This window comes from Chrysochloris asiatica, unplaced genomic scaffold (genome assembly GCF_000296735.1).
Source record: "Chrysochloris asiatica unplaced genomic scaffold, ChrAsi1.0 scaffold00072, whole genome shotgun sequence".
NCBI lineage: Eukaryota > Metazoa > Chordata > Mammalia > Afrosoricida > Chrysochloridae > Chrysochloris > Chrysochloris asiatica.
This window is the reverse complement of record NW_006408590.1, coordinates 10580925-10593066: the sequence shown is the minus strand read 5'-3', so window position 1 is coordinate 10593066 and position 12142 is coordinate 10580925. Positions and strand designations below refer to the sequence as shown.

At 41.9% G+C, this 12142-nt stretch overlaps 1 protein-coding gene across 1 annotated transcript in view; it reads right to left on the bottom strand.

The window, feature by feature from the left end:
• CAT (catalase) overlaps window positions 1-11087 on the bottom strand; it is a 44843-nt gene extending 33756 nt beyond the window's left edge. The window contains exon 1 of the mRNA XM_006864883.1: window positions 11021-11087. Coding sequence (XP_006864945.1) covers window positions 11021-11086 — 66 coding nt within the window. The 5' untranslated portion in view covers window position 11087. The remainder of the gene's footprint in view (window positions 1-11020) is intronic.
• Window positions 11088-12142: the final 1055 nt, after the last annotated feature.

Sequence of the window (12142 nt, the reverse complement as noted above, 5' to 3'; positions counted from 1 at the left end):
CATATGAGTATTCAATGTCCAAGCTGCCCTTCTCCATCCACTCAGCAACATTTCTTGATGAAAACCCTAAATAAGGTTGAAATCGAGGGACAATTCTTCAGCGTGGTTCAGGGCACATATGAAAATCCCAAAGTCAGCATTATATTTAGTGGAACAGACTGAGAGTGCGCTCCTTAAAATCAGAACCAGGACAAGAGTGCCTGCTCTGAATACTTGTATTGAATATTGTATCAGAAGTCTTAGACAAAGTACTAAGTCTAATAAGTAGGATAAGAACTGAACAGCTAACTGCAAGGTTGCCAGTTCAAACCCACCAGCTACTCCTCAGAAACCCCATATAGAATCACTATCAGTTAGAGCTGACCCAGTGGCACTTAACAATAAGAAATTGGAAAAAAATAAGTAAAATTGTCTCTATTCATGGATATGACCCTACATAAAAAAATAAATAAATAAAATAAAAAATAAAAAAATCCACAAGAAAATTTCTAGAGCTTATAGAAGGATTTAGCAAAGTGGCAGGGTACAACATCAACAAACAAAAATCAATTGGGGTTCACTCAATTCACAATAAAAAGATTTTTTTAAAAAATCATTTTGATTTCTATATACCAGCAATGAGAAATGTGAAAGACAGGGTAGGAAAACAATTTCATTTACAAGCACATCTAAGAGAATAAAATATCTAGGAATGTATCTAGCCAGGAACGTGAAGAACTTATACAATGAAAACTATAAAACACTGCTAAAAGAGATTGCTTAATAAGTGAGAAGACTTAAATAAATGGAAAGATGTCCCATGTTCCTGGATTGGAAGACTGAATTTTGTTAAAATACCAATACTACCCCAAAATATCTATAGACTCAACATAATCCCAAAATTCCAACAGCATTCTTTATAGAAAAAGAAAAACCAATCCTCGACTTTATATAAAATCGCAAGAATCTCCAAATAGCTAAAGCAATGCTGAAAGAGTAGAACACCACAGAACTCACACTTCCTGAATTTTAAATACATATAGAGTTACAGAGTCCTGGTGTGTTGCTATAAGATAAGCACTGAACTGCGAACCACAAGGCTACGCCTTGAAAACCCTCTACAGTGTTGTTATGAAGCAAAACAAACTCCATGCACATTGTTGTTGTTGTTAAATGCCATCGAGTTGACTCAGACTCATAGCAACCCTATATAGACAAGGTTTCCACTGAGCAGCTGGTGGGTTTGAACTGCTGACCTTATGATCCTGATATAACAATAGACACATAAGCCAACAGACGAGAATTGAGTCTAGAAATAAACCCACACATTTATGGTCACCTGATTTTTGAAAAGGGTGTTTAGTCCCTTCAATGAAGAAAGAAGAATCTCTTCAACAAATGGGACTGGGAAAACTGGATTCCCACAAGCAAAAAATGAAACCAGATCCACACCAAATACCTACACAAAAATAAATTCCAAACAGATTATGGATTAAAAACTAAACCCATAAAATTCTTGGAAGAACAAGCAAGGGCAACAATGGATTATCTGATACTAAATAAGTAAGTAAGTAAAGTAAGTAAGTAAATAAATAAATAAATGGGACCTCACAAAAATTAAAACAAATGTTGGCAAGAATATGGAGAAATTGGAACCCTGATCCACTGCTAGTGGGAATGCAAAATTCTACAGTCCCTCTGGAAAATCGTGTGGTGGTTCCTCAAAAACTAAAACTAGAACTACTATATGACTCAGCAAATTCCTCTCTCAGGAATATATCCAATAGGAGTATGAATTAACTGAAGGGCACACAACAACAGCAAACAGGAGAAAGAGGACCATAAAGCTTAAATGTCCAAAAGCCATGCTTGCTTTCTTCCTAAGTTCAGAAAAAATAAACAGCTGACTGTCATTAAGTCAATTCCAACTCACAGTGACCCTAAATAGGGTTTCCGGTTTATCTTTATGTGAGAAGAAAGCCTCATCTTCCTTCTACGGAGCAGCTACGGGGTTTGAACTGCCTAACTTGCAGTTAGAAGTCCAGTGCTTATCCTACAGCCCCATACCAGGGCTCCTTCCACTTACAGAAGACAGGAAATTAGGACATGTGACGTCCACTGCCTTGAAACAGGACTTTCAGCGTTGGCCATCTTACAAGATTAGTCTGATGACCACAGATTTATAGCTTTAACTTTGTATTAAAGCACAGTATAAAGAAAAATATCCTCCAAAATGCAGCAGCAGCAGCTATGGCTAGGAGGATGCACACGTCCTTCTCTTCTCAGAACTCACAGAGCGAACAGTGGCCAGTCACCACTGGCTGCAGTTAAGGAAGGCAGGAGGGAGCATGTGTGCCTTTGAGGAAGACTGATGTGGAAGAGGTGTAGGTGAGACAACAGAGACTCAGGAACAGAGAGTCTGGGATAGCAACATCTCCATGCACAGAAGACTCCGCAAGGGTGAGACAGCACATGAGGGCAGAAGAGAAGACCTGACACCTGACACCTGACACAGAATCCAAGAATGAGAATTTCAGGTGAAAGAGAGGTGCTGGCACCGGTGGTAGTCGTGTCGTCAAGCCTGTTCCAACTCGTAGTGAGCCTGTATAGGATTTCCGAGGCTGTAAATGTTTACGGGAGCAGAGAACCTCATCTTTCTTCCACAGAGGGGCTGGTGGATTCAAACTCATGATCTTATACTTAGCAGCTCAAACTTGTAACCCACTACTCCATCAGGGGTCCCGATGCAGGTACTCACAGGAAAAAGACCGTGTAGAGTGAGGACTTAAAAGAGGCTACTGGCTTGGAAATCCAGAGCCTCTGGTGACTAGTGCCATGAGAGTTCATGTGGTAAATAAAATAAAACAAGTGCACCAGGTACGATGAATGACAGCGTAGTATAACCCAAGGAATGTGACCACCGCCTGGGTATGTATGAGATGCTACAAAGAGTTGTTTGCTTGTTAATTTTAACTTCAAACCAGTGGCACTAAAGGTCTAAGTTAGACTGAGTGAGTTAAGGAATGCCTAGAAGGGAAGGAAGCAGGGGTTATGATTCCAGTGGCTTTGGGGAAGTGTGGAGGAAGAGAGTGGCAGGACCTCAGAAAGAGGAGAAAGCGCCCTGGGGTCTAATTCGAGAGCCACACAATGATCAGTTCCACACAACCCCAAGGAATGCAAAGTCGAAACTTGGTTGTTGAGGTCAGAGTTCCAGCAACACCACCTGGGAAGAATGTGTTCCTCAGAACAGCCACCACAGCAAACTCAAACAAGCCATCGATCCTGAGGATTATACAGTTCCAGGCAACATTTTGTTCTGTCATCTGTAAGGTTGTTGAGGATCAGATTTAATGGCAGTGAGCAGCAAGAAAATCTCAAAGGAAGTATCCAGGGCACTCTAAGCAATGAGCAAAAGAAGCTGTCATACACGTTCCATTCAAAACTGGGACAATCTTGGTGAAATATGTAGGTCAATTAGCCAACAGTTCACAACGATAATGTTCTACATCCTACTGTGGTAAGTAGCAACTGCAGTCTTAAAAAGTAGCAAGTGGCCATCTAAGATGCAGCTAATGCTGTCTTCTCACCTGGAGTAAAGATCAACGAAAGCAAAAACTGAAGGAAACAATCAGTCGAAAGGACTAAAGGATCAAAAGAACCGCAGCCTCCACAATCCACAAATCAGAAGAACTAGACAGTGCCCAGTTCTTAGTTATTACTAGCAGCTCTGATCCAGACCACAGAAGGTCCTGGACAGAATGGTAAAATTGCAGAGCTAGTCTGATAGACGCTGGTGGAACTCCTCAGACAATTTCAGACCTGGAACTGAACCCATTCTTCAGGGATCACCTTTTAGCCAAACAACAGACAAACCTATAAAATGAACACTCACACTTGTGGAGAACATACCACTCAAAACAGTTAACCATACGAGATTAAAGGGCAGCATTTGCCCAAAACAAAACTCAGATGGCAAGAAGAAAAGTGAAAGGAAACGGGGAACCCAGGGAAGAAAGAAGCAGCAGCATTCTGTTACTTTAAAGGATTTGTAACTAATGTCACAAAATAAAATGTATATAAATTGCTGAATGGACAACTAATATGCTCTGTAAACTTTCACCCAATCTGCAATAAAAGAAAAGAAAAAACTGGAAATACCTGTAGATCTACACCCCACCGCCCCAATGTATTTTGAAAGAGAAATAAAAATCTGCAAGTTGGTCCAAGTCATACCTCTGAACACATTTGATTCAGTGTATTTAGTAAGGTTTACAAGGCTCCCAATTCTCTGTCAGCAACGAAATCTGACCAAGAGGACAGACGCTCAATAAAATGCTTTCACAGTGGCTGAGACTCTGGTTCCAAAGGAGGATACACCCAGTGTGGCATTCAGCATCTGGTTCTAACACAGTAGTGACAAAACTTAAAAATCTCAAAGCAAATGAGGAGACATATGATGCAAAGCTGTCCTTTTATACAAAAGCATTTATGAAGCAAGGGGAAATTTGAAAGGAAAAAAAAAAATCATAACTGTCCTAATTTTCTACTAGAAAGAATATCAAACGTCAGTAAAAAGGACATAAATCTTTAAAAAAAGATTACATCTGTCTGTCTCATCACCACATCTGAAGAAAATGGCTGGAAAGGTTTTTGTTAAATATGGAATGCTTTGATAATGTAGCAGATTCAGTTTCCTAGATAAGGAGATAGACTGTATCTCCCAGTCTCCCTTGCAGTTCAGTGGAGCTATGTGAGAGTTCTAGCCAATGGCATGTGAGTAGAAATAACCAGCACCACTTAGCTGGGCTCCTAACCCTTCTGATATGCACTCCTCTATGGTCTTAATCCATCAGTGGTGGGTTAGTGATGCCCAAGGCAACCCTAAAAGCCTCACGTTGACAAAGAGTGCTCCTTCACCCCAGGTTCTGAGTAGCTGTAGGGACCAGAACACTTCACCCCTCCTCTCCAATGTTAAACCATGTTGGTCCATCATGTAAAGAAAATACATTTCTAATGCATCTACACCACTGTACATTTTGAGATCTATTATCACAGCAAGTAACTTGCATATGGTTTAACAAAATATATATACTATGAATCAAGAATAAAAAGATAAACAACTCAGGTGTTTTAAGGATAAAAGATATGCATATACAAATGCTGAATGAGCCGTGAAAAGTTGCTCAGCATCACTGATCCTCAGAGCAATGCCAACTAAAACCAACGCAACATACCACTTTACACCCACTGGAAGGGCGAAAGGCTGACAACACCTAAAGTTCATGTTGTTGTTAGGTACCATCAAGTTGGTTCCAACTCACAATGATCCCGTATAGAGTTTCCGAGGAGCAGAAAGCCTCATCTTTCTCCCATGGAGTGGCTAGTGGCTTAAACCACCAACCTGTGGTTGACAATCCAGTACTTTTTGTACGGAGTCACCATGCTCCCCGAAAGTTGATAGTATGTGGAACAAACAGAACTCTCATACACTGCTGATGGAAGTGGGAAAAGGCTTTAGAAAAAAACCCTGGCAGTTTTTCACGAAACTTTCATCTGCCCTATGACCCAGCAACTCCACTCTTAGGTGTTTCTCCTGAAACATAGAGCCTTTATATAAGAATTTTCTTGGCAGCTTTATCTGTAATAACCCAAAACTGGAACTAGCCCAAGGTAAACAAATAGCCACATACTCATGCAAAGGAAAATAACTAATCAATAAAAAGAACAAACTACTGATACATAAAACAACATGAATGAATCTTAACTTTTTTTTGTTGACTTACACAAAAAGTACAGAAATCAATGGTTTAAAAATTTTTAAAACAATGGTTATATTTGGGGGACAGTTGCAAGAAATTCGGGGATGACTGGGAATTGCCTTGCAAGTACTTTCCAGGGTGACCTTAGTCTATGTCAAGACAGAGAGGACTGGGACTCACACATGCATACCGTTACCAAGACTCAGAACAACCAGAATGCAATCAATGAGAATGCTGACACATTATTAAAAATGTAGGTAGTGACACTGGACAACTGGTATAGAAATTGCCAAATGGGAACCAATTTTCTGTGCAAACGTTCACCGAAAGCATGATAAAATATTTTTTTTAAAAAAACTCAGACCCGGTAGCTTAAGAGTTTACATTTTCCTATAGGGATCCTTACGTAAATGTTACCATTAAAAAAAAAAAAAAAAAACATACTGAATTTTTCCCCTTCACCAAGGGGCCATCCACACAAAGCTGGACCCAAACCTCCCTGAATGGGTCCCCTGTTCCTGGCTACAGGAACTGTGGTGGGAGTTGATTGATGCCAGGAAGGGAGGTTGGAAGCCAGTTTTTTGTTCGTTTTTTGTTTAAGATTCTTTCATGTTTTGCTTTCTGTTTCTTTTGAAACTTTTTATTGTGAATTGAGTGAAGGTTTACAGAGCAGTTTTACATTCAATAAATCATACAGGTTATTTCATTGCAATGATAGCAACACCTTCAATGTGATATCACTTATCCTCCTTCCTCCCTGTGTTTTAGTTCCATTCCTCCTTCGTTCCCAACCCTTCGGAACTGGGTCCTTGGGTCAATGCTGTCTTTTTTATCTCGAATGGTTAACCATTCTGTGGTGTGTATATCTCACTAGTGCTAATGTCCCCTCGATCTACCTATTGTTGTTGTAAAGTGCCATCGAGTCAGTTCTGACCCATAGCAAACCTGTCTAGGACGACCCTGTCTAGGGTTTCTGAGGAGCAGCTGGTAAGCGTGAACCGCCGACCTTGCAGTTCAAACAGTTTTGCAGTCTGGCGCATTAACCCACAGCGCCACACTAGGACTCCTGATCGATCTACCTATTACTTGGATAAAAACTGAGCCAGGGGGGTGAATTCCGTTTCTGACCTAAAAGGTGACTGAGGACCATAGTCTTGGCCTTCTACCAGTCTCTACCGAAAACAGTAAAACTAGTCTTTTTTATGATTTTGAGTATTCTTCCACATTTTCTCCTACACTGTCCAGAGCCTGGAAGCCAGTCTTTAAAGGCCTCATGTGCCACTCACATGTTTGAACTTTACTTAGTAGGCCAAAGGAAGCCAAGGAGCATTTTTGGATAGCAGCCAAGGAATGAGACTGTTGAGCCTACAATCCACTCTAGTTCCTGACACTGAGGACATACATCAAAAAAAAGTCAGAACCAGAGGAAGGAGAACCCTTGAAATGCCAGGTAGGCTCCAAAGTGGTACAAAAGATGACCCCAACTAACTACATACCAACCACCTAGACTGGTGTTTGGACTCCTAGTGTGGTACTATAGGATCAGTTGGACTGCTACCCTCAGGTCAGTGGTTTAAACCCACCAGCCGCTCCACAGAAGCCCTATACAGGGCTGCTATAAGTCGGAACTGACTCAGCAACACTTAACATCAACAAGGCCTGTGTTTGGCTGGTAAGTGCTGAGTAAAGGCATGTGGAAATGAATGACTGAGGCTCTGTGGCCTTGGGAGACTTTTGGAGGAAAGGCCCTCTGGTCTTGGGCACTGAGAACATTTTTCATATTCTCACTCCTGTGGCTTGGGGTGCGAGTGACCCTGGCCTGGGCTGTCATCTCTCAAGGACTGCGACCATATCATATTCATGCTTTGTTACCCTCCGATGTCTTGTCTGGGAACATAATGAAGAAAAATAAAAAGATACTGAACTCTATTAATAACATTATGTTTAGTATTTAATGGTGACATATACTGATGTCCTGGTATGGCGCTGTAAGATAAGCACTAGCGTGCAAACCACAATGTTGGTGGTTCAAACCCACCAGCTGCTCTTCAGGAACCCTACCTACAATCGCTGTGAGTCGGAACCAACTCAACTGCAGTTAACAACAATACTGGTATGGTATAATTTACTCTGAAATGAAACAAAAAAATTAATTAATGGATACATATAGAGTAAATGTGATAAAATATATAGTGAAGTGTTATTTTGCAGAGTCTAGATGATGGATATTCACTGAAGAAGTCTTTTAACTTTTCTGAATATTTGAAATTTTTCAGAATATAGCACTGAAAACTACACATATGAAAAACTTTCTTTGGAGGGTCCTTAGGAATTACCTCAAAGAAATGAGCAGTTATCAGTCCCAGCAGCCAAAACGGAGGCATCAATGTGACTGTGAATCCAGACCATCGGGATGCCATTTACCTGAATTCTCCCCAGCTCTTCCACCATCTCCCCACAAAATAAACACCACACAGGCAGATGCTTCAAATGACAGATTTTGCCTTGAAAGCCAACTGTTTCTCACATGGGCAAATATGGCCATCTCCCAAGTATGGGACCATTAAACTAATAATCAAAGGAAAAAAAGAAAGCAGTTGCTGGCGAGTCCAGAATTCTGACTCCTGGTAACTCCATGTTTGTCAGATTAGAACTGTGCTGCATAGAGTTTTCAAGGCTGTGACCTCCCAATGCAGATCACCAGGCCTTTTCTTTCAAGGTCTGGCCCACCCCCATTTCTGTTAGTTGCTGTGGAGTCTATATAGGGTTTACGAGAGTGGCTGGTAGGTTTCAACGGCTGACCTTGCGGATTCCAGTCCAGAGTTTATTCTACATACAGTGCTATACCAGGGATTTTTCTGTTCCTAGTCCTGAGAACCCCAGCAAGATGGATTGGCCAAGTGGCAGCATCAATGGGCTCAAGCGTGGAAACAGTAGTGAGGTTGGCCAAGGATTGGGCAGTGTTTCGTTCTGCTGTGCATAGGGTCGGTATGGGTCAGTACTGACTCGAATGCACCTAACAACAACAACAACAAATACTGAGCTTAGCTATTGACTCCATGCAGGATTTTAATGATTTAACAAGAGTTAATTATTCTCCCAAACAATGAAGAGGCAAGTTTGTCCCAGAATAAAGGGGAATCCTATTAAAAATGAATACATGTTATGAAAAACTCATTATATTATATGTATTTTTCTTAATTCATCAAGTATTTATGAACACATTAGTGTAAATGTAGTAACCACTGAGTACGGAAAGAGGCCCCAAGAAGCTGACTTCTAATCTTGCCTCTGCCATTAACTAGCTTTATGTCCTTGACACCACATTTCTCCGCATCACTTTAAGAATTGATGAAAAACTCAGCTATGCGAGTGGTGCTGTAGGATAAACACTGGACTGGTAACTGCAAAGTCAGTGGTTCACACCTACCAGTTGCTCCTCAGAAACTCTATCCGACCCGACAGCACTTAACAAGAAGTTTTTTGTTATGTGCCGTGGGGTCGGTTCCGACTCATAGCGACCCTGTACAGGGTTTCCAAGTCTATAAATCTTTACAGGAGCAGAAAGCCTCATCTTTCTCCCACAGAACAGCTGGTAGTTTCGAACTGATGACCTTGAGGTTCACAGCCTGATTTGTAACCACTGTGCTACCACAGCTCCTTTAACAAGAAGTGGCAAATAGTAAAGGACTGGAACGAGAGGAAGGATTTTCCAAAACCTCAGAGAAGAATGGCAGATTTCACAAACAAGGAACCACTAACACAGTGACGAGCACTGGAGCATCAATACCCTAGTCACTAAGGGTTCCTGGAAGGAGCTGGGTGGCACAGTGATTTCAGTTGCTAACCAAAAGGTGAGGAATTCAAACCCACCAGCATTTTGTAAGATAAAGATGTGGCGGTCTGCTTTTGTTAGATGATAGCCTTGGAAACCTTATGCGGCAGTTGTACCCTGTCTTATAGGTCACTCTGAGTCAGAATCGACTTGATGGCAACAGGTAGGAGTCCCTAGGTGGTTAAGCACTGGACTACTAGCCAAAAAAGTCTGGCTGTTTAAATTCACTCAGAGGCACTTTGGAAGACAGGCCTGACGATCTGCTTCCTAAAGGTGATTAACTTTGAAAACCCTATGGAGCAGGTCTACCTTACACATACAGAGCCTTCATCTGTCATAAATCAGAACTGAACGGCAGCAACAATTAACAATCAGAAGTACTAACAGGGTCCAAAGGGCGCTAGGCAGGATGAGAAAAACACAACTCTAGCGGTGCTGTAGAATTAGCACTGGACTGCTAACCACAGAGAGGGCGGTTCAAATCCACCAGCTAGCCACTCCTTAGAAGCCCTATACAGACTCTTCATCAGCTAGATGGAATCATGTATGTATCTTGTCTTGTCTCCAACTAGGTTTTAAGCTTCTCAAAGGTGTTGTTCTTACCTCATTGGACTTTGCACAACTTGTGTTACCAGAGTACCTGGCACATGCCAGTACTCAAAGAAAATAAATGCATCGTTTAAATCTCTGGCTTTAAATTGCCGGGACTCAAAGAAAATAAATGTATCGTTTAATCTCTGGCTTTAAAATGCTAGGCTTGATTTTTTTTTTTTTTTTTAAGTGCAAATGAATAATGACTACGAATGAGTATATCTTGGTGCTAAGCCACTGAGATGAGAAAATAAGGTCCCTGTCCCATATTGTTGTTGTTAAGTGCCATCCAGTCTGTTCCGACTCACAGAAGCCCTGTATAGGGTTTCCGAGGAGTGGTCGGTAGGTTTGAACCGCCGACCTTGCGGTAGGGAAGCAGTCCAGATTTTATCTTACAAGCAGCCCAGTGTTTATCCTACAGAGCCACAATAGTACTCCACAAAGATGAAAGATTTAGGAAGGTCAAGGCTGGAGATTCCTACTTGCCCGCAACACCCCTCTCCCCCATTTCTTTTTGCAGCTACAGCTCTTCTGCCTCTTTTCCCGGGCGCCTGCATTCCTCCCTCAAGCTGTGACCTCTGTCCCAGCTGGCAACCGTGCAAATTCCGCAGCCAGCCACCGCACCCTATTGCTGAGAACAAATGCTGCAGATTTGCAAGCATTTCTAGGAGCCCACTGTCCCACGCCCCAGAACCCTCTCCCCCGCTTCCACAACAATGTAACAGTCCACCATGACTGAAACACACCACCCCTCGGTTCCGTGATCAATGGTACTGCCCCTACGAACTACTCCCCGCCGAGAAGCTGGCGCCGTTATTCGCGGACCCTCGAATAGCAGGTGGAGCATGTAGTTTACCTGCGTGGGCCGCTGCTCCTTCCAGAGCTTCATCTGGTCGCTGGCTGGGTCCCGGCTGTCCGCCATGGTGTACAAGAGAAGTTGCAGAACGTTCCGACTTGTTTCGGGTCAGACGTCTCTACGCAACAACAGCCCCGTGGCTGAAGTAGAAGATCTCAAGTTCCGCCAATCAGCACCGCCCCTTGTCCGCCCCCTTGTGAAAGCCGCCTTCTGATTGGGCACTCCAGTGCGAAACGGCATGGGATTGGATGTTTAATAGAGGGTGCCTGGGACTCAGCCTTTGGTGGCCTGCCAGTTTTGCTAAGGGAATGCTTAGGCCCTGCAGGTTGAGGCTTTGGACTCCGTAATTATGCCTTCAATTTTAAAAGTCAGAAATCCTGGACTGAATTAATCTGTGCAAAATTGAATTTGTCATATACTAATATAAGCATTTTTTGTAACTGAAGTGTTGAAGGGATTTGGAATAAATACAAAGACTTGTTTGTACAATCTGGTGTGGTGCTGTAGAATCAGCAATGGACTATCAACTACAAAGCTGACAGTTCAAACCCACTAAGCCTCTCCTCGGAAACCCTGTACAGCGTCGCTTTGAGTCAGAACTGACTCACTGACTCGATGGCACTTAACAATGTAAGTATTGTTTGTAACTGACAGATTGAGGGAATTTGGAATAAAATACAAAGGCTGGTTACACAATAAAGTACACCCGGTAATCTTACTCTTAAATTTTACTTCTTTTTGGTTTTTTTTTTAATTTTTATTCAAAGACGAGTTATTTGTTGTTCGGTGCCATTAAGTCAATTACTATTCCTGAATACCCCATGTGTTACAGAGTGGAACTGCTCCAAAGGTCGTCAGTACTGTGCCCTTGAATCATATGAGCAGGCCTGTCTTCCCAGGTGTCTCTGGGTAGTTTGAAACCACCAACCTTAATGCCAAGCATTTAATTGTTTGCACCACCCATATAGAAAAAAACATGCCTTTAAAAAAAAAATACAGAGAAATGAAATTTGACTGGTTCTTAATAATGTTAATCGTTTAAAAATTCATAGTAAGCAAGTTTAGCTTTTAGTAAGAGCCTTGTTGACTTAGCAGTTCCCCTTTTTTGAGTTTCTGTTATGT